This window comes from Camelus bactrianus, chromosome 11 (genome assembly GCF_048773025.1).
Source record: "Camelus bactrianus isolate YW-2024 breed Bactrian camel chromosome 11, ASM4877302v1, whole genome shotgun sequence".
NCBI classification, from domain to species: Eukaryota; Metazoa; Chordata; class Mammalia; order Artiodactyla; family Camelidae; genus Camelus; species Camelus bactrianus.
In genome coordinates, this window is record NC_133549.1 from 69209995 (window position 1) to 69236445 (window position 26451).

The window sequence follows — 26451 nt, forward strand, 5'->3', positions numbered from 1 at the left end:
GGAAATCCAAATGGTCAATAAATCTATGAATAGGTGCTCTATCTCATTAGTCATCAGAGAAGTACAGACAGGTCTATTTTAAGCTCCTAAATTAAGAAGTCTGATGATGTCAGTTGTTGGTGAGGATGTGGAGCATTTGGAACTCCCATACACCGCTGTCAGGAATGTAAATTGGTGCTACTTTGGGCAACAGTTTGGTGTTAGTAAAGCAGAAGATAGGCAATTTCACTGCCCCCGAGTATGTTCCCTAGAGAACCTTATGCCTATGCACTCTAGGATCCACTTACAGAAATACTGGTATCATCATTGTTCACGATGATGCCACTGGTCTGTCTGCTACTAGAAGGGATAAAAAACAATCATGGTATAGTCACAAATTGGAATAATAATCAGTAATAAAAAGGAATGAGAATTTTTCATTTTAAAATGGTTAGTTTTATGAATTTCACCTGAATTTAAGAAGAAAAAGAATGCATGGATCTCAAAAATAATTGAGGGAAGTGAATGACAGAGAGATGTGTAGGTAGGTTCTATTTATTTAAAGTTCAAAAACATGTAGAAATAAACTATGTTGTTTAAGGATGCCTATTTGTCAGATTAAAAGATAAAGATGAATAAGGAAATGAGGGCCATAAATGTCTGGGTAGTGGTACCTCTGGGAAGAAGGAAGAGGGCAACACGCAGAGAGAGCAGTGCCGAGACTTCTAAAGTGATAATAACGTTCTCTTTCTTGATTTAACTGTTGTGTTACATGAATTGTTGTTTTATAATTATTCATTATATTATACATATGTTTTGTGCAATTTTCTGTATGTATGTTATATATCACAATTTTAAATAAAGTGAGAAATGTTCCTTTATTTTTATCCTCCTTATGTTCTATTATTTTCCTAGAACAGATGCAAAATTTCACCCGTATTGATGTCTTCTTATTTCTAACTTACTTGAGTGGGTGCTTCTACAGAACTGTTTCTGTTATTCTGCAAAATGTTCATGTGTCAGGAAGTAAGGTACCAGAAGCATCTGTTTTTGGTAGAGCCTGTTTTGTGGGAATATTTTTTTAAACTTGCCTTCCTTGGACCTGGTGGTCACCGAGGTTTCTTTTTTCCCAGCCTTAACCAGTAGGAGCCTACTTTGTTTACATGCCATTTCATCAGTGTGGTAATATTAAGAATCCTATGCTGTCAGCTAAATGTATTATAGTTAAACTTGTATTTACTGTACATTAAAAACACAGCTCCAGCTTGTACCCATCTGCCCCTCACCCCCTGGAAGGTACAGAGGATGGTGAGATAGAATACAGGGAGTTTCAACATCAGGAAGGAAGTAGGACTCGATGATCCTATAAAAAGTTCCTTCCAACCCTTCACATTCGTGTCTATGAATATCATTTGATAGGTAACTGAATTTCTTCAGGAAACTCATTTCTGCTTATTCCCGGATATAGACCCTTAAAATATGTGATGTGCTCTCTCACAGGCTTCCTTGGGGACTTAGAAAAATTAAGGAGTGCCTTAGTTGTGACAACATTTTCCAAGAAGTGGGTAACTTTAAAACAAAACAAAACTTCATTGATCCCCCTTGGTAGCAAGTAGGACACCAACCCCTTACTCTCATAATAATGGGAAATTTAAAGAAAAGAGTTAAGCATTTATCCTATCTTTCCAGAGGTTTATAAAAAAATTAAAAACAGAACTATCATATGACCCAGCAGTTCCACTTCTGGGTATTTATCTTAAGAAACCAGAATCACTTACCTTGAAAAAATATCAGCATCCGATGTTCATAGCAGCACTATGTACAATAGCCAAGACATGGAAACAACCTTAGTGTCCATCGATGGGTGACTTGATAAAGGAGAAGTGATATATATACATATCTACATCGTATAAAATATGTTATTCAGCCATAGAAAAGAAGGAAATCCTGAGACAACAAGATTTGTGACAACATGGATGGACCCTGAGGGCATTATGCTAAGTGAAATAAGTCAGAGAAAGACAAATACTGCATGATCTCACTTGTATGTAAAACATTTAAAAAACTGAATTCATAGATACAGAGAATAGATTGGTGGCTGCCAGAAGCCGGGAGGTGGGGGTATGTGCAAAATGGGTGAAGAGAATCAAAAGATACAAACTTCCAGTTATAAATAAGCCATGGGGATATAACATACAGCATGGTGACCGTAGTTAACAATTCTATATTGTATATTTGAATGTTGCTAAGAGAGTAGATCCTGTAAGTTCTCGTCACAAGGGAAAAAAAATGGTAACTATCCTCCCTTTCCTGTGCAGACTTTATTTCACAAGTCAAATAGCACTAGTTGATGAGGGAAATCCTAACCGATAAATGTGGACTAAATGACAGAATTAGAAAGTCATCACTGTGCAACTTTTACTGGAACCATTGATTTTAGTAAGGATCATTAGTGAATGAAAACATTGAGAGATTTTAACCTTTATCATACCGTGGGGAAAGGAAAAGGAGGAGTCAGGGAAAAACACTGTGTTATGACCGACTGAAATACTTCTAGAGCAGTGTTTAAAATGTACATAACCAATATGCCACACTCTGAAATGCTACCTGAAAATAGCCTAGACTACAAAAACAATGTGGCTGTGGTTGGGGGGGCAAACAAATTTGAGAGCCCAAGAAATATTCTGCAGTTTAAAACATGATGGCTCTTTATGCTTTTCTTTAGAATGCAAAATGAAGCAGAAAATAACTTTAGTAGATGCCTTGACTCTGATGGGGAGGGGACAGAGAGGGAAACAGATGGAAACAATTAGTGACATCCTTGGAACTGTTGAGTAGGACATTCTTTTGAGCTGTTTGGTTGATGTTTGGAAGTTTCCAAGGCATGATAGACTGAAGCTTCCTCTGTCTCCACTTTCACAAGGATTTCTAAATAGGGTCTGTTTTGGTAACAGTAAAGAATAAAATAAGTTTAAAAAATTTATTCTTAGATCAGTCTCCCAGACTGCTAGAATGTTAGACTGTCAGGGCTAGAGAAAACAGAAGACTCTTGGTCTGTGGATAGATTTATACATACCTAAGTAATCTGATACAGATTTAGATACGACATTTTCAGGATTTTGAGGGTCTCAAAGTCAAATCATAGTCTATTTGAGAGACTGGCAGTTAAGGACATGTTGAAATGTTGAAGCATGGTTTAATATCAGTTAAAGATTATAGATTTGGGTTGTAACTGTCAATGAGGGACTTCCAATGCTGGGGCAGTTCGTTATTGTAAAAGTGAGGGCCATTTTAACATAGAGCAATATTTGCATTGTCACAGGAAGGCTTTCTCTTGGGTGGAGCAAAAGTTATCTGACCCCTGAGTGCACTGGGATAGAGTTTAAAATTTACTAATTTTACCCAAGATTGTGGTAATAGCCCCACTATTGCACAAGAGGTGTAGGGTTGCATGGTGATTGCCATAGAAACAGCCATGATCTTCATAGACTTCAGGCGTGCCACCGTCATGCTGTAACTGTTGAAATATTGGTTAGACTCACGCTATAAGAAGTCCTTTGGAGACTGTCAGAGGGAGATTCAGCCACTGCGCTCCATGTTTGCATTTTGTATCATCATTGTCAATCATTATCACTAGGCAGAAGCAGCAGCAATATTTATGTGTGATTGATTGATTAATGGGCTAGACACACTAATTGGTTAATTAAATATTTATTGATTGCTTTCTATGTGTCTAGCATGCTAAGTGCTGTATAAAATAGCGGTTCTTATCATTCTTATTATGAATAATCACTCATAAGATGTTGCTTGTTAATAGTAGTAAAGTGCCAAAGTTTGCCAATGCTTTACTTAAGAAAAAAAAGTAAATGGAGTGTATTCAAGGTCACATGTATAATGATATCCCTCTCATTCCCACTCACTAAGTTTTTTTTTTTTTAACTTTTATTAAAGTATAATTATAATTCACTGGCTTTCTTTAGTAGGGGAGAAGTTAGTGGAATTACAGCCATTGTGGCTGGAAATTGTGCATAATCCCAGGCACAGCCATGGCTGTACGTCATGTGTGAGAGATTTATCCTTCTGTGTATCATGGATGAACTAAGGTGGACAGCTGCTGTTGCAGAGAGGTTTTTTTTGTTAATGCTTTAAGAAGTTTCAAACTGAAGAGCTGTAAAACAGGCTGACTTTACCTGTAATAGGAATTCAGAGAAAGAGTGGTATTACTGTAGGTAGGAATGGTAGAAAGAGGCTTCGTATAGGAAGTGGGACTTGGGAGGACAGATGTAGGGAAAAAGGAGACTCCGGGAAGTGGGGACAGGTGTGGCCAGAAAGGAGCATACTCCTGGTGAAAGGAACAGCATGCATCGGTCACGTGGGCTGTGAGGCGAGGGATGGTCCCGGTGGGCGGGGTAGGAACTAATCTTTAGGGAGGTAGGTCGGACCAGGTGATGAAGGCCCTTGAAAGCCAGGCCCAGGTATTTGGAACTAGATGGCAGAGAAGCTTTGCAGTTCTTGAGCAGTAAGTAGTGCATAAGGTGAAAATGGTTTCTCAGGAAGATTCATGGCCAAATACAGGATGACTAGTACGTGCTAGTGGAGGAGAGTAAGCTGTATATCAGACTGACCAGATTCATTTTTCTGTCAGCATGGATTTGCTTCAAATTGATTTCTTATAGGTTAAAAAAAAACGTTTATGGCAAACCATTTTATTTGCCTCAGAAAAATTGCTATTGCAGTATGTAGTGAAATTTCATTCTTATTTCTGCAATGGAGCTGAAATGGATAAGGAAGACAGTTCTTGGCCCTTATCCAGGGGTGTTCAATACCTGAATGTATCAAAAGGTGTCACTTATGAGGTGGGCTTGTGGCATGAACTCCTTAAAAGGGGCATAATGAGGTTTGTCTGTTGGCAGGCAATTGAGTTTCATTTAGAACTGTAAGCTGTTGCTACTCTGTCTCAGTGCTGCCCTGAACAGTTCGCTTGAAATCATCAGAACTTGGATTGATTCACCAGTTTGGACTATTTTTTGAAACATATTATAATGTCTAAACCTACTGGATAAAAGAATGTTCCTAAAATACTTTGTGAAAGGGTGTATGTAGTATTGGCAATCTACATGATTGTCATTAATCATATTTCCTAGGAAGTTGCCTTGTTTTAACCCTTAAACTTTATTAGTTAAGCACAATTATGGTCTTTATTTGTATGATTTTTCCCTGACAGATATTCGTATACAAAGAAGAAATTTGAAAGGGATTTAAACATGCTTACACTTAATTTAGGTCTCTTTTGACCTAATTTAAAGTAGTGTCACATTTTTAGATCACAAGCCCTCATATTGAGCTTTTTTCTTTGCTTTTGATCTTGAACACTCAAAATATTCTGTGATGAAATTTGTATTTTCAAACACTCTTCTTGGTGAAAATGCCCAGAATATCTTTTTAAGGTATTAATTCTTCACACATACTGCTCAATGCACTTTGCTTAACTGGGGCTGATGTGTGATTTTATACTTTTTGAGTTTTTTGTGATCCTTTCCATTGATATTTTAAGAAAAGATTTTTGTCTCTTAGCATAAATGACCAAATAACTATAAAATAATCATTCGCATCTGCCAGCTGACTGGGGCTGATGTGTGATTTTATACTTTTTGAGTTTTTTGTGATCCTTTCCATTGATATTTTAAGAAAAGATTTTTGTCTCTTAGCATAAATGACCAAATAACTATAAAATAATCATTCGCATCTGCCAGCTGACTAGTTGCTTTTTTGACCTAGAGCAAGCACTCAAACTTTAAATAGTTCACCTTTAAACTTGCCACGTAAATCATAATTGAGTACCACTATTCTTCACAGAGTTTCTCAAACCAAAATGATTTAAGACTTGAGTCTTCTCAACAGTGAACTCTGAGTATTTTATTAACTTGAGAAAGAGTTCTAAACAACTTGGCAGGGATTTAACCCTCGTTCTACTTTGTATGCCCTTCATGATTAAGAAGTAAACAAATAATGCTTTAAACATGTAATACTTTGGTTTCCATTGTCCACAGAGGAGTCACAATCATATGATTGAAAGGAACTCAAGGGGCCAAGGGAACTCATATTTACTGAGTATGTATTATTGAGCTGGGTATTTACATATTTCCATTTTCTCATGTAATTCTGAGAACACCAACCTCTAGGTATTAATAACTTCATTTTATAGGTAAGAAAACTGAGGTTTGACAAAATTTGACTCACCCAAGTTTGTTCAGCATCTACAAGGCAGAACATGTTTCCCACTGATGATCTCTCGGCTGCCAAGTCCACGTTCTTTCCATAATCTGACTTCCAAGAAGTCATGTAGTCCACCCACCTCTTTTCAGGCAGTACGAACTCTATACCACTCTTAGAGGAGAACAATTTACAGTTTTCCTAAATATTTCCAGAGAAGGAATTTTACACATGTAATTTGTGATGTACAGAAGCGTCTTATGATTCAAGCTACAAAGAAGTTAAAGTCATAATATTTTAAATTTTAAAAGAATCATAGACATTATTTAATCCAACCGCTTTATTTTATAGATGAACTGAGGCCATTGGCTGCACCAACTCTACTCTGCAAATTCAGACAGTAGCACTAAAAGTAATTAGACATAAGTATTCCCTTGACTATTCCTATATAGGTCCAGTCCCAAATTAAGAGGTTCTCAAGGTTTAAATTTTTTCCCACATCTATTTAAAATCTTTATTGTTCTTTCCTTAGTGGAAGCAAAAGAACCCGGTAAAAATAGCTCTATTTCTTTGAATACCTTTGATGAGCTGGGTACTTTAAGTTGTGTTAATCCACCTCATCTTGCATATGGAGAAGCTGAGACTGAGAGGCTCACAGTAACTTATTGATAGTTGACCCAGTACATAGATGGCAGAGGTGAGATTCAAATCTTGAACTCCCTCACTCCCAGGCTTGTGCTCATTTCAGGATGCAAAGGCTCTTTCTCACCCTTCATTGTAAGAATCCCTTCTCATAATATAATATTGTGAGGCTTAAATGAGTGAGATAATGTATTTGTGAAAGGTAATGTGAAAGTACCTGAAAAAAAGATATTTGGTGATTATTAGCTTCCTTCTTCAGCTTCTCAATCTTTTTTTCCTCATTTTCTCCAGATAAACTCAGTTACTTTTTAAACTTTCTCATGGAAAATTTTCCTCTAATTGATTGCCTGCTGTAAAAAGGCTTCTAAAAAAATAATGATTGCTTATTTTTATTTAATGCTCTTTCTATATCTGTTGAGATGATCATGCAATTTTACCCTTTAGTCTGTAAGATGGTCTTTATGCTACTCCATAAATACTGATTTTTGTGATGGTGAGCCATTTATGCATTTCTAAGATAAACCCTGCTTGGTTGTGATTTAGAAAAGAAAATATAGTGCTAAATTCAAATTTTTATTAATACAGTGCTAACTTCAATTCTAATATTTTAAAAAGATTTTGCTTGACGGATCTTGATGTATAATTTTCTTTTCTTGTTCTATTTCTTACCCTGTTTTGGTATCAAGGTTATTTTAAGTGTTTCCTAAAATAAGATCTTTTCTAGTCCTTGAAACCGTTTAGATAAGATAAAGATTGTTCTTGAAAGTCTGGCAAAACTTATATCTAAAATTCTCTGAGTCTGGTGTCTTTGAGAGGAAGAAACTTGATTATTCATTTAGATTCCTTTTATTATCTAATTCAGGTTTTAAATTCATTTTGAGTCAACTTTGATAATCTGATACTTTTCTAAGAAATAATCCATTTCATCTATCATATTTAGTTCACTATATGTACTTCTGCCTTTTTTCTTATCACTTTTATGGAGATTTACATTTTGTTAGATTTTCCCCCAAAGATCTATTTAGTTCGAGTCTTCTCATATTCATTAGTTACTCTTTTATTATTTGAATATCTAATTTTTAATATTTCTTTCTTTATATTCAGTATTTCTTATTTTTAAATAAAAATATTTTGGGCTCTCCATTTTGCTCTGTTTTACAAGTTTGGAAACAGTTATATAAGTACTTTAAAAGTTGTTCAGCCCTAAATATTTTGTAATTTTGGTTGTGAATCCCTCTTACCCTTGTGCATTATTGAGGAGTACAATTCAAAGTCCTTTTTGCTACACGCATACTTTGGAGAACCGTGTGTTTGGTTCCAGACCACCATAATATTAGAAATAAAGTGAATATCATGGTAAAGCAAGTCACATGATTTTTTTTTTTTTTTGGTTTCCTACTGCATATAAAAGTGTTAACACTATTCTATAGTTAATTAAGGGTGCATTATGCCTATAAAACAATATACATACCTTAATTTAAAAATATTTTGTTGCTAAAAAAATGACAAAACAATTCATCAGAGACCACTGATCACAGATCACCCATAACAATATAATAATAGTGAAAAGCTTGAAATATTTGAGAATTACAAAATGTGACACAGAGACATGAAGTGAGCAAATGCTATTGGAAAAAATGGTGCCCATGATCTTGTTCAACACAGGGTCGCCACAGACCTTCTAATTTGTAAAAAAAAATATCATATTTGCGAAGCACAATAAAGTGAAGCACAATAGAGCAAGATATGCCTGTATGTTTTAGTTGTTATATTTCTAATTTAATTTCTTTGTGGCCAAAATAGATGGTTGGTATATTATCAATTCTTGGAAATTGTTTTGTGACACTATTATTGGTCAGTTTTGGTAAGTGTACTGTGTATGCTTTAAAAGAAAGTATATTCTCTTTTACTTGGGTGTAGGGTTCTCTTTTTATCAGTTAGGTCAACATATGTATATCATTATCAGACTTTCTAGAGTCTTGCTGTCTTGCCTGTTTCAGCTGTCTATGATTGAGATCTTTTGAAATATATAATATAGATTTGTCAATTTTTCTCATAACTATCAATTTTAGCCTTATTTCAAAGCAGTATTATTAAGTAGTTACAAGCTTATGATAATCTTGGGTCCCATATTCTGTTAATTGTTTTGTTATTACCCTTTTTTTAGAATGACTGTTGATTGATGTTAAGCCTACTGTTGACTTGTATCTTCAGATTTTGTTGTTGTTTTTTTAAACCACATGCTGGTTTTTGTCCGTTTTTATCATAAGTGAAAATATTCTCTTGCTGTGTCTATTCCACTTCATTTTGTGTCTAGGTATTTACATTTCTAACTCATTCATCACATTCTGCTGTAGAACAGTGATTGTCAACTTTTTTTCAGCATAAGGACCATCAAATATTAATGGTGAGATGCTTTATTATTAGTTGAGTGAGAATGTATAAGAATAAAAGTTACAATGAATTTGTAATGTTTTAAAATAAATTTTCATTTTATTCATGACAACAGAATCAGGATACATCTGAAAACTACTAGGATCTGTAAGGCACACTTGCTTATATATTTATCCTTTTCTGCTGTAACCCTAGCTTGAGACAGAGGAATGACCAAAGGAGCTGACAGACCTGTAGGTAGCAGAGTTTTTGACTGAAACTTGCAAACTTAGCATCTCCTCTCCCATCACAGATGCTGCATTTGAAATGGGGGTGAAGGAAATGGGTAGAAAGACTAGGACTAGTCATTCAAGCTTTAAAGGATTCACAGGTTGTGACTCATACTCTACTTTTCAAATAAGCTGCCACCAAGAGGAGCAGTGACACTTCTAACCCTCCCATCCCCAACCTGTGGCTTCCTCTTCAGTTATCTCTGGGCTCTGGCAGAATCCTTGTGTTTGAAGGGGTGGGAGCTGGGGGTTGAAACTGGCTACATACCCTCCTAATCTCATCTGAAATAAAAGAATTTAGTGAGCCTTCAGTGTTTATGTGTGTGTTTTAGCTTTGTTATCTTAATGTAAGTGTTCTAGTGAAAAAGAGTTTGGTCTTGCCCTTGAAGGGTTTTGAGTGTTTTCAGTATGACTCACTGTGGTTTTTAATTTTAGTTTTGGGTGTACGCTTGCAATGTCCTGTACTATCACCAAGTTAGGTCAGGGAAAGGAATAATTTGTGGATGAGGCCTGTGGCATCTTGAAATCTAGGAGCCCGGGGATGGAACGTCATGTTTTAGTGTTATCACACAGCGTACATGTGGGTGAGTTGGTGCAGTGCACTTGCTACTTGGACTAGATTAAAGTCTGTGGTTGTACTCAGTGTTCCCCATGCCCTCCTGAAAACTGTAACTGCTGGTAGCCTTCACTCAGGTTTCTGGGTGACTGATGGCTAAGGCTCCTTGACCTTTCTTGGAACGGCAACGCCAGGAGCAGAGCATGTTGGTTAGTACTGGGATGCCACAGGATGAACTACTTTTTGCTGTTTTACAGTAAAACTTGTGCCCAATGGCTACTATATAAAAGAATACTTTATTTTCACATATCTTGCTGAATCTTTTGAAATCTTCACATGTATTATTATTATCATTGTTTAACCACATGTATAGACACAAAAAGGATGGAGTGAGCTGGGTATAGAGGCATTACTACCAGTTTGAGAGATACTAGAAAGATTGCACTATCAGTTCTAATGCTGGAAATTTCATTAGCGCTCATTCAAAACAATTCAAATGCTTGAATGCCTCATGAAGGGACGATTTTTTAAAGGCATCATCAGTCGTTTTTACTTATCAGACCTTTGACTGAGGTTAGGTTCTAAATATGGGAAAGCAGAGAGCGTTTGAGGGCCTGCGCCTTGCCCCTAACCCCTGGCCTCTCACTCAGGTCTTAGATCTGTGAAAGGCCTGGACTTTAATTAATTTTCTTCAAATGATGCTATATATGCAGCCATAGAGAAAAAGAGGGTGTCTTAAAAGATGTTATTTGTGCATTTAAAATTATTCAATGTAAAGAGTTAAATATCCCACCATGTTTATGACCCTGTTTTGGCACTTACTCATTTTTAAATATGATAGGCTTCTCAAACTTGGAAGTGATCTGGGCCTTGATCTCTTCTTGATCTCTGACAGATCCTGCCCAGATAGGAAGGGAAAGAAGGTCTCAACAAGGGTTAGGAAGAGATCAGGAATAGCCTCATAGTCAATTTTGCCTGTCAGATAACTATGCCAGGGCCAGCCTGGTTGGAAATGGGTGTCCCAGCCACAGTGGGGGAAAACCTCACCAACCAGCTAATTTGTTCTTTCTTCCTCCGACCTGTTTCCTCCCCATCTACCAAGTGTTGTCTGTGCTAGGCTTGGTCAAGTATGCTTGTGGCCTGACCAGCTGTCTGTCTTGAAAGGATGGGTCCCGAGATGTAAACACCTGTTTCCTTGAGTATGCTCCAGGGTAATCCAACTTCCATGAAATCAGGTTTTTCAGGTGTTCTGCCTCATAGCACTGCAGTCTTTAGCAAATAGAATGCATCTTTTTGGTGACAGTGTTTATAACCTAAATGGCTATACTGTCTGAGGTCAGGTTTTATTAAAACAGTGAATTTGATATGGGAAAGTTTACCCCACTCCTAACATGTTTTTTGGGGTGAAGTGAAAGTTTAATCTGTTGAATGTTTTAGGGAACTTTTTGGTTTAAAATTATGGAGGAGTATGTATCTGTATAGGTACATCAGACTGTCCGCTTTATAGAGGCATGAATTGTTTTATTGCACTTAACTTTATGTGCTTCCCAGATACTGTGTTTTTCACAAATTGAAGGTTTGTGGGAACCCTGCATTGTCGGATGGTGATTAGCATTTTTTAGCAATGAAGTATTTTAAAATTAAGGTATGTACATTGTTTTAGACATAATGCTATTGCACACTTAACAGACTACAGTGTAAACATAACTTTCACATGCACTGGGAAATCAAAACATTTGTGTGTCTCGCTTTATTGTGAAATTTGCTTTATTTCAGTAATCTGGGACCAAAACCTCAACATCTTCTAGATATGCCTGTATTATTTTGTCCAAAGCTCTCTCTCCCTTCCTCAGCTGAATCAGTGAGCTGCGATATGATGACTGATTTTGACAGAAGCAGATTGAGATTGTTTGGCTTCAGGGAGAGGGAGTTACCTGTACTTTGTGATGGTAAATTGCCCTCCCTAGTCAAACCAGGTCTATTGCAAATGCATGTTGTTATTCACAGAAAGGACTCGCGCGCACGTGGGTGGGTGCGTGCGTGCGTGTGTGTATGTGTGTGTCTGTGCAAAGAATCATCATTATAAGTAGTGCTGAGCTTCTGAGGGGAGGAGCAATGTTATCTTTACCTTCTCTATCATAACTTTTCTAATTTCTCAGGTAAAAATGACTACTTCCTCTTTTATGTCCTCTCAGCAGCTGCTGGGCATACTTCTAAATACTAATTTGTATTTGCTTGTTTACATGTATGTCTCCTCCTACCAAGATGGTAACCCTTCAAGACCAGGACTTAAAAGAATCTAGTTCTAGGACTCATGTAGCATGTAGTAGGTCCTCAATATGTTAAAGGGACAAATACATGAAAGAATTAAACTAAAAGAATTTAAGATTAGTAACTCATGTCTGGATGTAGTCTAGAAGAACCTTTAAAAATGTCTTGTGGCAATCAGTCTTTTTTATCTCTGGATCTGTTTCCCTCTTATTTTTCTTAAATAAAGAATCTAGCATAAGTTTGAGCTTATTGATTAGTGATAATTGAAATCACATGAAACTGAATAGTTTGGAACCTTTTCATCTCTTAAATTGTATAGCGTTATATCATCCAGTAATTCTGGGAAGAATGGATCAGAAGATTATGAGTGGGTCCTGTGAGGCTGTCATTTGTCCACTGATCTAAAGCATAAGAATTTTCTATCATTGTAGGTTGAAGACTCAAAGTCAGAGAGAAGCCTTAATCTGTGCTAGTTGATTGATTTAAAGCAGCTAAATCAATATTATTAGTATATAGTCAAGATATATAATTATTTAGAAAATAGACCATATCCCTACTGTCATTCTCTCTAATGCTTTTTTTAAAAAAAATTCAGACTTCTATTAAAAAATAGAAGATCACTTTAAGAAGCCAGGCAGCTTGAATGTTTAAATAAAATCTCATTTTCACAGAAAGACAGACTCCTTCCTGTTTCTGCCTACTGGTTAGTCATGGTGGGATTTGTTTGGCTTTTACGAATGCCATTAAATTTTAATGTACAGATCAGATGTCTTACTGTAGGTTTAAAAAAGGGTGCAATGTCTGTTTTGGCCCTATCATGTTACCACACAAGGGAACCATTAGTGGAGAATCAAATTGATTCCTGTAAAGCTTTTCCATTTCATCTCTTTTTTTCTCTCTTTCCTTTCTCCCTGATGGTTATTCCTTTTACTTATTTTTTGCTTTTTCCAAATCTGAAACACTTGTGCAGTAATTAGATCCTTTCAAATAGGTGTAGTGTGACAGTTGCATTTTGTGGTGCTTGTATTTGTTTGGTATAATTTCATCAAGTTCATGTTACCTGGAAATAAAATTAAGTTTGTGACTTTTTAAAGTTAATGATTTCTATGGCCAGATGATTTCATGATCACCTGTACTTGGTGAAAATCCGTTCATTCATTCAGCAAATGTTTATTGAGCGTTTATTATGTGTTAGGGATTGTACTCTGTGAAGACAGTAATGAACAAGATAAATAAAGTCCTTGGCCTTGCTGAACTTACAGGCTTGTGGGAGAGAGAAAATTAAATTGAGAGGGTTTATATCTCATAGGAGCACATAGGAGAGGTACTTACAGATTTAGGATGGTTTCTTGAAGGAAGAGCGTTTTAATAGTGGAGTCTAAGAGAACCAGCAGGGGTTATTTAAGTAAAAGAGGAAAGAGAGAGAGGTGTTTCACTTAGAGAAATAACCTTGAAGCAAGAGGTCAGTGCTCTTCAACTAGTGGTCTTCAGGAGGTGGCTGGCTGGTGTTTAGGAAGGAAGGGAAATTATCAACTCATTTTAGATTTTTAACATGCCAAGTTTCCATGTTAAAATATTTAATGTAACCACAGAAATAACAGAAATAGGGTATGTAACCTATAAAATAATGAAGGGAATTGAAAAAAGATAGAAATTGACCCTCAATCAAAAAAAAAGGAAGGAGAAAAAAAGAAATTGAAATATTAAATGGCATGTAGAAAATTAATACTAAGATATGAAAGTAATTCTAAATATATCAGTAATATTAATACATTAAATAGGCTAAGTTATTAAGTTAAAATTTGCTAAAATGGGTTAAAAATATGTAGCTGTATGGTATTTATAAAGATCTAAAACAGATCTAAAACATAAGACTACAAAGAGTTAGAAAATGATACACCAGTCAAATAAAATAGTCAAAGAAAGCTGATTTACAATATTAATCTCAGACAAAATAGGCAACAACCATTGCTGGCTATATAGAGAGGTGTTACATAATGATAAACAGGTTTAGATTACAAGAAAGATGTAATAATTGTAAATGTACATGTACCTAATAAGCCCCTTCTTCCCTCCCTCCCTCCCTCCCTCTCTCTCTCAATATGTATATAAACAAAAACAGAACTACAAGGGAATACGGGCAAATCTGTTGTTACGGTGTGAGATTTTATCACTCAGTAATTTGATAGATAAAACCGACAAAAAAATCAGCAAGATATGGAAGATTTGAACAGCACAATTAATAAGCTGGAGCTAATGGAATATGTAAAATATTTCACCTCAAAATTAGAGCATACTCATTCTTTTCTAGTACACAGAAAATTATACTCTTTAAAATGACTAATTGTATGTTATATAAATTTCCCATCAAGTAAAGTGTTGAGATCCATTTCGGTCTGTCATATTGGTGAAGATACATCAGCTTGTATGTGGAGTTGCTGAGACTGTGAGGAAACAGGTACTCTCATCCCTTGGTGGGAATGTACGTTGATAACTTCTGTGGATGGCAGTGTGGCAACATTTGTCAAAATCATTCATGTCCAGACCTTTGACTCTGCAGTTCCATGTCCAGATTGTATCTTACAGATATGTGCATTTAAAAATGATATTTATTCAAGGTGATTCATTGCAGCAGGCTAGTAAATTGTGGACTAGCTACGTAGCCGTATAAAAGAATCAGGAGACTCCTTATGTGTTTTAATCAGAACATCTCCTAGTTAAAGTAAGAGAAAAAATCAGTGCACACAGTATGATAGCATGACCCTATTTGTGTAAAAAAGGTGGAAGCCTACGTTTTTGTTTCTGTATGCATAAAGTGTGTGTGTTTTTCTTTTTGAAGAATACACAGGAAACTCATAACATTAGTTACAAGTAGATGAAATTTGAATGCCTAGGGGATAGTGGAGGGAAGGAGATTATTCACTGTATGCTTTAGGATTTTATATATGTGTATAGGTTTCTGTCTTATATATGAATATGCATATTGTTTAATTTAAAATTAAATTTTAATTTAAAAATTAAAAAGGAACAGAAAATGACCAGTCATCTAAGAGTGATTAATATCAGACAAAATAGGCAACAACCATTATTTTACCACATCAGTGAGGTCTTGTTCTTCTCTGACGTTTATTACCTGCTGCCTTATAGCTCTGAAGTTTTTACATAGTAAACTAAACTTCTTGAGAGTTTTTGCATCTTTATATACATACCTATAGTGTCCATAGCCCAATGCTTTCTATGTAGTTGAAATGCATATGTTGGTTTAATTCTGTTTATTAACAACACAATCCTGCTTTAATTGTGGGGGTTTGTATTGTTTCATTTGATCCTCAACTCCCCTGTGAAGTGGGCTTTTATTTGCATGTGACATTTTCTGTGTTTTCAATAAGAATGTGTAATTTTGCCTAAATATTTTAATTTGAAGTAATTTGTCACATATCTTTATAAATTACTTAGTGATAACATAATGGGTTTATTGAATATGAGATGATCTATTAGGTCTTTTTCAGCACCATATGGAAGAGTATTTGAATGAATACATTTTAGTGGTGCAAGAGGGTCAAGGAGAATTCTCGCTTTATACATTTTGGATTCCTTTTTTCAGTGAATGCCCCCCCCTGCTGAAAAACACTGTTGGCTGATCAGGTCATCTGTGTTATTAAATGGTATTAATATTAAACTGATAATAACTGGTTCAGTTATTAATGTCAGTGAAATTTTAATTAACAGCATAGTTTTCTAGGGTTGTTTTCAAATAGTCCAGTTTGTCAAACAGATCCATTTAGCTAGATGAATGAGAAATTAATACATTACCTCGTACTTTTTCTGTGTGTTTCCTCCTGTTCCTTTGCTTTGTCTGATTATTAAATTTCACTTAGCACAGTGCTTTGATGTTTTATTTCCAGATGTCAAATCTGAAACTCATCAAGGATTTCAGTTCTTTGTGTGTCTTTTAATGGCAGTGTGTGTAGGGTGAGAAGTAGGGAAACAAAGGAGTCACAGAGATACAGTGACCTGAAGGAAAAGGTCCAAAACATTTTCTCATTATTTTCTGTTGCCAGGAAAGAATGAAGAGCAAGGGCTTAGTGCAGTGAATGAGTGAGTGTGCTGCCCTTACTTGTAAATTTTAAAAGCTGGAAACTTCGGTTCTATTATCAGTTGGTCTTGGCTATTTCTCATATAGGAAAAAAATGTGAATTTATGTCCATTTACATTTCTTGCATTTGCATGTGATACTCTTCTGCTTGCTCCTGCCGGTGAATTAACTCCATGCTTCTGCCTCAGGGTTGAGAATGCTTGCACCAAGCTTGTCCAGGCAGCCCAGATGCTTCAGTCAGATCCGTACTCCGTGCCTGCTCGGGATTACCTCATCGACGGGTCAAGGGGCATCCTCTCCGGCACATCAGACCTGCTCCTCACCTTCGATGAGGCTGAGGTAGGCCATCGGGGGCCCATGCAGACCCTCTTTCAGACAAAAAGCCCAGCCTTAACGGATAAAAATGGAGGACTGATGATTGTTTAGGATGAGAAAATGTTGACTAGCTACACATCTGAATTCCTATTTTCTACTTACTGTTCCCTAACTTGACTGAATACTCCGAAATATATTTTCAGGTTCGTAAAATTATTAGAGTTTGCAAAGGAATTTTGGAATATCTTACAGTGGCAGAGGTGGTGGAAACTATGGAAGATTTGGTCACTTATACGAAGAATCTTGGACCAGGTTAGTCATATCCTACTTCTATAATAAAAAATTTTATGACTTGTCTATGTTTGATCAAGAGGAAAGGGCCCTCCCTACTACTTTTTGTGGAAGGTAGGTAATGATGTAGTGGACTTTTAGGTGTCTCTGCTCTCTTGATGGAGCTGACACTGTGCTTCTGCTGAAGAGATACTGTTGTCTCTGAAAGCTGAATCTGCTTTCTGCAGATCCTGGCCTTGTCTGTGAATTAAACTAGACATTGCAAATGTTGCTGGAGACTGCAGGAAATACTTTTCTATTACTACACTGCCTAAGGCCATCCTGAATCCTGACCTCTTCATTCCACATTATACAGCATTCCTTCACTGTCTGCCAGCTGGCCTGCAGCTCTCAGTGACCTCTTAGCTTGCTAATTAGCCCGCCTACTATTATGGATTCATGCCCTTGCCCAAAGTTGCATAATATAATCAGACCTACAAGGAGAGAAGAGCTTCTGTGGCTAAATCTCTGATTGTTTAGTCATCTGAGAATTGAATATTCAAAATACATGAACAGATACCAGCTTTTGGTGTTACAGACGTATACCATAAACTTGAAGCTCCTTAAAGTATGAATGAAGACATGCCAGATGTTTAATTTGTTATTAAATTTTTTTCTTACATAAAATGATTTTTATTATTTATTTATCTGTTTACTTTTAATGGAAGGTATAGTCAGTTACAATGTGTCATTATGTGTACAGCATAATGTTCCAGTCATGCAAACATACATATATTTGTTTTCATATTCTTAAAATGATTTTTAGGTAACAATATTTCCTTGAGGTTCCGTCCAGGGCAGTCATTCTGTACTCTTAGGGCAGTTAAGAATTTCTCGGAGCCGTCATTGAAGATCACTGGGAGATGGCTTTAGAGCAGCACTCTTTAAACTTTCTCAGCTCTGTGAGGAAATTTTACTTCTTTAAATGAAATCTTATGCAGAATCCCAGCATATAAAAGACAAAAATGGAGCTCCTCTGGATGAAGCAGGGGCAGCCCCACCCTTTCCATCTCCCTCTGGGTACCTCTTGATGATCTGTGAAACTACTTAAGAAATTCTAAGAGCAGTTTGAAAATCAAAGCTTTAGGGAATCACATAGCACCTTTGAATAATAACCAAAGTAAACAAAAAGTGCTAGCAGGCTGATTCCAAAACACCAGATGCTTTCAAATGCTGTCATCACTATAATTATTTTTATAATATTTTTATTTATTTCTAATTATAAAAGTAGTACATGCTTACTTTGGAAAAATTGGAAAGTACAGAAAAATTTAAAGATGAAAACGAAACACATTATTGTAATTCTTAAGATTTTTTTCAGCCGCTAGTGTCTCATTACTTTATTGTGCTTCACACATACTACGTTCTTTACAATTGAAGGTTTGTGACAACTCTGCCTTCAGGCAAGTCTATCAGCACCATTTTTGTGACAGGATTTATTTACTTCATGTCTCTATGTCACATTTTGGTAATTCTTGCAATATTTCAGATTTTTTCATTATTATTATATTTGTTATGGTGATCTGTGATTGATGATCTTTGATGTTACTGTTGCAAAAAGATTCTGATTCAGTGAAGGCTCAGGTGATGGCATTTTTTAGCAATAAAGTATTTTTAAATTAATGAATGTACATTGTTTTTTAGACATAGTGCTGTTGCACACTTAATAGACTACAATTTAGTGTAAACATAATTTTTACATGTACTGGGAAACTAAAAAATGCCTGTGATTCGCTTTATTGTGGTATTCACTTTATTGCAGTGGTCTGGAACTGAATCTGCATTATCTCTGTGATTTGCCTGTACTAGGCTCACATGAGATTTTTACATACATAGGCTCAGAGGCCATGTATATCGTATAAACCTGGCATGGTAGCCAGGCAAGGTATTTTTTCCCCTACTTGTGCATTAATTTTTTTACAAATACATATTTATTCATTTCAACATTTAAAAACATTTGTGAATGTATTTGTGACATACTTGAGAATTATGTCATATTTAGGATTTATATTTAACAAATTACTTTTAATGAAAAGAGTTAAGTTGCACTGTTAGAACTGTCATGAAAAGTTCTATGTCATAAATGCTAGAGTTCAGTGACAGTATCTGTTGTTTACATAAGTGGGAGGTCAGTTTGGACTTTCATAGTAATTCATCATGGATTTAGGCTCAGAAAGCTAGACTCTGGATTGTTTTGCTACTCACCCTGCACGATTTATTCCTTGTGTCCCAGGAATGACAAAGATGGCCAAGATGATTGACGAGAGACAGCAGGAACTGACTCACCAGGAGCACCGAGTGATGTTGGTGAATTCAATGAACACCGTGAAGGAGTTGCTACCTGTTCTCATTTCAGGTATTTTCTTCTTCCCTTCCCTCCCCCCCCATCCCCTCCCCTTCCCCTCTTTCCTTCTTTCTTTCCTTCTTTCCTTCTTCCTTTAACACCATTATTATAGTATGGTTCCTGTACAGTAAACTACACATATTTCAGATGAACAATTTGATGGATTTTGATTAGATGAATTTTGATAGAGTTTGATACACCAACGGAACCACCTCATTTCAGGTATTTTCTACCTGTACTTAATCTTACGGGAAAAAGAAGTTAACATGTTGTAAACTCTGGTGTTCATTTTCTTTGCTGTTAAGTTGCACGTTCTCCAGTCTGGGCAAAAATGCAACTGATGGGCTAAGTACCAATATTCACCTGCTCTAAGGCTCTCCTTTTCCTACTCTTTGTTTGAAACTGTCCTCCTGTTGTCTGATTCTGTTCTCCTGAAGTTCTAACAGGCCCCTTTTCTCCTCTAGAAATTCTAGTTTTGGACATATGGATTTTGACACTTTTATTTATACTATGAAAAAATAATTGGAGGAGGGTATAGCTCAAGCAATATAGTGCATGCTTAGCATGCACAAGGTCCTGGGTTCAATCCCCAGTACCTCCTCTAAAATAAATTAAAAAAAAAAACCTAATTATCTTCTCCAGCCAAAATATCCAAAAAACAAACAAACAAAACCTAGCAGGTGGAATGAATATCATAGAGCACTTTGTTTAGTAAAGAAGTGAACCCAGAGCTCTTTTCAGAGGTGTGTTAACACAGTTTTCCTAGAAGATATTTAACTCTTTACTGTAGAGCTGGTGGTCTGTATTAACTGGGACTACCTTCCCAGTGTGCAGAGCCCAGAAATGCAGACATGGTGCTGCTCTCTCAACTAGCAAAAGGGAGTTGCACTTACTGAGTGTCTAGTAGTACCAGACACCTCATGGTTTATGTTAGCTACCTTAGTCAAGTTGTAGGTTAATTGCTTTGACTTTCAGAGGGCAGCTTTAGTTTCAGAATCTCCTGAGGCATGTCACTGTGACCACCCCGCCACCCTGACCCACCCCAGCTACTGCCTTCCTGCTTTGTCATTTCAGGTAGTATCTAAAAAAGGAGATGTGTGTGTAAGGATTCAGCAAGGTACATGAATTAGAAAACAAAAGTTTGTAGATAGAGCCTTATAATCTCCATGGGAAATAGGTTTTTGAGGCCAAGTGCTCTATGTGGCAGAAAGATTGTTGGGAAGAAGCATTCTTTCTAGTCTGAGTAACTCAATAAAGTGTTGATTAATCTTTGTTTTTATAATTTTAATTAGTTTGTGGGAAAATATTCTTCAGTGTTTCATGTTATTATTATGATTTTCTTCTTCACTCTTGGGGGTTAGAAAGTTCCTGCTATTTGTTGAGAGAAATTATAGAAAATAAACTCAACACTTTCGGATCTTTCACTAGGACTGGGGGCAGCAGGAGACTTCAGTTACAGTTTCCTGACTGTTTTTATCTTGTCCCGTTAGGTTTGTTTTAGATGGGGCCAGTGTTACGGCTGCAATGATGACTGTTTTAGAAGGAGACTGGGTATTTTGTGATTGTGTAGTATTTGCGTGTTGAATTAGCTCCCTGATCATGAGGTGGTGGAGTTCTGTACCTTGAGTTTTCTTTACAATGAAGGCTGCTGATATTGGAATTTTATGGGCAGACTTGCAGTGTTTGTTTTCACATTCTTTTTAAGACCTTGGCAGCCCAAAACGTGTTTAAAGTGTGGAACATCTTGTGTGAATATTGTAATACAGCAAGATTAAATTCCAAGCTTAGTTCCTGATCTTTTGTTTATTTTTACAGCTATGAAGATTTTTGTAACAACTAAAAACTCAAAAAACCAAGGAATAGAAGAAGCTTTGAAAAATCGCAATTTTACTGTAGAAAAGATGAGCGCTGAAATTAATGAGATCATTCGTGTATTACAACTCACTTCTTGGGACGAAGATGCCTGGGCCAGCAAGGTGAGTGTTATTGGGGGAGAAATAAGCAAAATCCCAAATTCTCCCCTCCTGGGGATGTGATTATCTCACATCTTATCTTGTGATTGTGTGTAGCATAAGACTGTTTTGATATTATGAAGGTAATTTCTTCTTCACTTTTGTTTCATGGGTTACTTGCTGCTCCTGGAAATTTCCTTTATTCTGAGGTAGAACAAATAAATAGGTATGTGGGTGAATGTTGGTTGAAAGCTGAGATGCGTAGCTTTTCTTTCAAGCTGGTGTCTCATTGACTGGGCTGGCAAGAAATTCTGGTGTGGTATATACTCTCCTGGATGGGAGACCTGCCTTTCATGTGGGCGATTGTTGCTAGGTGACTAAATAAGATGCAGAATATGCCTATGACTGAATTTTATGGAAAACTTTTCCTTAACTCACCTTTGACCCAGAGAAATCTACAGAGGAAACTCTTGGCATTTCTAGGTATGTCCCTTCATCATTCTGTTTTCCCGAAAGATAGCTTAGCTAAAATGTTAGCTTTCACGTTTGTCAGTTAGTCCCTTCACCCTTGGTCTAGAATTTCTTATTGGACTCCAAAAGGGTTGGTAGATTCCTCCTAGAACCCAGCAGCGGTTGTTTGCTTCTCCCTGTCTAGTGACTGTCTCTGGGAACAGAGATGCTTGGGTTTACACTTTCCTCATAGGACCCCAAGATGCAGGCAGTGGGGGGAACACACCATCTCCAGGATCCAGCTCCCCCCCTACCCATATGTGACCCACATGATGTCTCCAGGGCCACCATGCAGGCTGGGAGCGGACTACAGAGGGGCTTTTGTAGTATAACCCCCGCTGGGTGCCTGGTAGGGCTCTGTTGGTCCTCCAGGACACTTACAAGGTAAGGTCAGAGCTGGGGCCTAAGGTCACCAGCTCTCTTTTGTTGCCAAAAAAGTGGATCTAAATGTGCAGGAGAAATTAGTCAGCTTGTCTTAACGATGGATTTGTTTTCAGAGGCGTGAAGTTCTTGAACAGATTCTAAGACTATATTTTAAATCCAGATGGCTACATCATTTAAAGTCTTTGATATTTTACTTAATCTTGTTTTTGCATATTTGACAACTTTTACTTCCCTGTTATGACTTCTTTATGCATTTTTGTTCTCTTGTCTGTTTCATTCTTTTTTTTTCTCACGTTTAGAAGGTAAGCTTTCTCTTGCCCTCTAGTTTCTTTTTTGCTTAAAAAGAGAAAAAGCATGTCTGTGAGGTTTTCTTGTGCTGTGTGCCGTGCCTGATTCTGTGTGCCGGTGTAACACTGTGCTCGAATATGCGTCCGAATGTGATTTAATACGGGACTTGGGGCTGTGCTGAGCAGACTGACTCTGGCTCACACGGAGCTATTTCTTTGGGGAAAGCAGCAGGAAAGACATTATCGTGGGAGACCAGGCTTTCTGTATTTGGTGGGTGCTTTCCTCTCTTTGAGCAGGTTCCTGGGAACTGTTTTGGCCTGGTCCTTCCCACTGCCTTCATCTGAAGGGCAGGCTTCCCCAGGTCGCTTATGCCACCTGTGGACCCTGCTCTTAGGAAACGAAACTTCCAGCTGATGCCATCTCTATGTTTGCCTCTCCTACTGGCCTCCTTTGCAGGCTCTGGAATTTTGCTTTTGGAGATGCATCACTGAGGTTTTAAGCCACAGTGAAAATGGGCGGTCTAGAGAGTTTAGATGGGGGTACCTGTCCTTCACAATAATCCTAGCCTTCAAAATCAAAAGGGTAGGTGTACCTGGTTTTTCCTAACTTCAGTCCGTGGCTCACTGCATGTTCTGCTGTCTAAGCTGTGAATCAGCTGTAGTTCCCCATGACCTCATGTTCCCTTAACCTAATCTCTTTCCTTTGCTTCTGGTAGATGAGAAAGTAAAAAAGAGGAGCAGACATTGCAACCTTAGTGTTTCTCTGTTTTTAGAGGGGAAGAGTCACCTATCAGTTAGCAAACAAGTTTAGTTACTCAGCTTTCTTTTGTGCTTTCAAGAGCTGCTGCTCTAAAACCAAAACCAAAACCAAAACCCATGGTCAGTTGAGTTTTTCAGGATGGGCATTAGGCACTTGGAGGGTGTACAAGGGACATAGACCTGGTCCCCACCATGTACAGTCCTGGAGCTGACTCAGTTTTACGCTGATCTGGAAGGAGCGAGACTGTTAGGATGCCAGGAAACTATCAGAATGAAAGGAAATAAATAAAATTAGTTCAGCCAAAAGAGCGCAAGTACATAGTGACATCAAAATGTGCAAGAAATGTTTAATTTTTAACTTCATTTTGTTATACATTTACCTGGTTCAAAAATCAAAGTGCTCTGAAAAGATGCACATGACAGATCTCGCTCCATCCCCTTCCCCATCCACTCTACCTCCCTTACCCCTAAGAGTCATCGTTTTCTTAGGTATAAGAATATTTAGAAAGACATTTTACCGTAAAAATGAAAATCAGAAACTAGGGTTTTGGTTGTTACTCAGTTTAGCAGCACTATGCATCTTTCATTGCTCAACTAAGCAGTGAATTATTCAGACCTTGTGTCTGTCTGTGATTCCTGGGTTCCCATTCTGTTTCATACTTACGGTATCTTTTACCTCCTCACGTCCCTACCAAAAAAGAATTAACTTTATCTTACCGTACTTGTTTCATGCTTCCCCACTGGTGCAGTTTTCTCCTGGAAAGTGATGGTTCCTCTAGAAAAGTAGGGGAAGAAAGTAAGTGGAAAAAAATTCTTGGTAAAATTGCGTCTTGCCGAATAAGTTAAGATTTTAAAGAGGCAATGCAATAGCTGATTATTTTACCTTTTATACCTGCATTCAAATATCAGATTTACAAATTTAAAAATACTTTGACTTTAAACACTTCACTTTATTTTGAAAATAAAACTTTTCCCCTCCTTAAATCAACAGTCATCTTATAATGATCATTAAAAATTAGTTTAGCATTTTTCCTGGGAAATACATTATGAGACAAAAGAATTGGGGAGTTAAACAATTCTCATTTTACCCTTTGTAAATTGAGCAATCTATATTTAATCTCTTTTTTTGGTATTTATATTACGTGTATCTTGTGCGTGCTGGGAATTAAGAGGAAGTGAGAAAAATTTAAAAAGCGTTTCATTACTAGGAATTTTTGAACCCTATGTGGGTGTTCCTGGAACAGCACCTGGAGTCATTAGATACTCCTATTCAGACTTCATTCGTGTGTTGTGTCTCCTCCCACTGTGGGCCTAGGCTGGTGGTGGGTAAATGTATTGAGTGACCCAGATGTCTTGCACAGACTACCCTTCCAGAGAAGGAAATACTGGTTAGAACATGTGATCCTGTTACATTTGCCTTTACTGCAGACCTTCAGGATTTAAGAGTTAATTTTTATTTCACTTTTGAAAAAAGAAGGTTGTATAGGAGCTCTTTTTTTGGAGTCTTCTAGTGTTCTGTTATGCAGTATGAGTATTCTAGTATGCAGCTAATACAGCAAGATTTCTCTCTTAGAGTTTGAGATAAATAGTTAATTCAGGCATTTATGATATTATCCCCTCCCCCCAGAAAAGTGAAAAGCCCTCCATGTTAAAGGAATTGAAGTTCCCCTTCTGATCCAGGTGATCTTTTAGTTGGTACATCTACATCTTAACTGTAGAGCTGGGAAGGTATTCTTAGAGACTGCAACTGATGCCTGGTAACTTGCCTGAAGGCTCAGAGCTCGAAGACTTAAATGACTTAAATGTATTTGATAAGATTTTGTTCTACTGCCCAAACTATTCTTTCCAAAAAATCTTTGTTTAAAATGTGGATTTGGAGGTGAAAATGTGGTTCAGAACGGAGTGGAGTGGGAAGGGTGGGGACCGGAGGTGTTAGTGGAAAGGAGAGAGTAGGTTGGGGGGTGATTGAGAGGGGGTCTTTAGTGCCATATTTAACATTTTCAAGAGCCTGAAGTTGCAGGATCTCCCTGTTCTACCGCAGTTCCTCTGATTGTCTGTAGGAGGAACTCAGTGGTTTTCAGTATTATTCAGTGTTCTTCAGGTCTAACTCCACATAAAATTTCAGGAGTGTGTCAGTTCCTGGAAAAGCATGTAAAACAGAGTGTAAGTTGGCCTCCTTCTGCCTTTTGGTATGTGTGGCAGAGTGCCAAGGCACTGTGGTTATTTTTTCATTTAAAACCTGAACTCATAAGAGTTTTACAGTAAAAGGGACCAGAGGAGGAGGGCACCAGATGCCAGCTGTCCCCAAAGCTGCGTGAATAGATCTGGTCTGTTTTGTATTCACTCTTTAAAAAAAAAAAAAAAAAAAGAAGACCAGCGACAAAAACAGAGACAAGATTGGTGGAGTCTTTTCTGTTTTTCAAATCTGAGATTTTACAAAGAAAAGCATTTAAGTGAAGATCTAGTTTTTTTTCTCCTCTATATCATACTCTGATTGTACTCTGGGTACTTAGACTTAGATGAGAAGATTTAACTACAAGCTTTGTAGTACACAGTATACTTGACCATAGAGTTAGCGTTATTTTCACCCTTTATAAATAATATTTCAAAATTGCTTCTTAGCCCTAGTTATTCAGCAAATTTGTTTATATTAAATCCAATGTTAGCATACTTCTCTTGCTGCTTATGATTGAAACATTTGTTCCCATAGACTTTTAGTAGATATGACATTAAAATGGTATGCGTTTAGTATTGTGTTTCAATGATTATTTACAACTTGCTCTATTCCAGAAAGAATTTAAGGTGGACTTTTCAATGACTGTTTTAAATCCCCCCAATTGTTTAAAATTTATGCTATTAAGAACTTTGGTATGGGGGGAGGGTATAGCTCAGTGGTAGAGCGCATGCTTATTTAGCATGTATGAGCTCCTGGGTTGAATTCCTAGTACCTTCATTTTAAACAAACAAACAAACAAACGAACGAATAAAAACAAAACAACTTTGGCAACCAATTGAAATTCCCAGTTTAAAAATGCAGCTTCATTCCAAATTTGCCGTTGATTCTTCTCAGGAGAAAATGAACATCTCATAGTTTTAATGTCTTAATATTGTCACATCTCCCACACAGGAGTACATTACTCACATCCTGAG

At 37.0% G+C, this 26451-nt stretch overlaps 1 protein-coding gene across 4 annotated transcripts in view; it reads left to right on the forward strand.

The window, feature by feature from the left end:
• The window catches only part of VCL (vinculin), a 91675-nt gene that overhangs the window by 32845 nt on the left and 32379 nt on the right, over positions 1-26451 (forward strand). For all 4 annotated transcript variants that reach the window (XM_045522791.2, XM_010963148.3, XM_045522792.2 and 1 more), the window contains exons 3-6: positions 16609-16759; positions 16939-17047; positions 19299-19421; positions 21225-21385. In XM_045522791.2, the coding sequence (XP_045378747.1) occupies positions 16609-16759; positions 16939-17047; positions 19299-19421; positions 21225-21385 (544 nt within the window). The remainder of the gene's footprint in view (positions 1-16608; positions 16760-16938; positions 17048-19298; positions 19422-21224; positions 21386-26451) is intronic.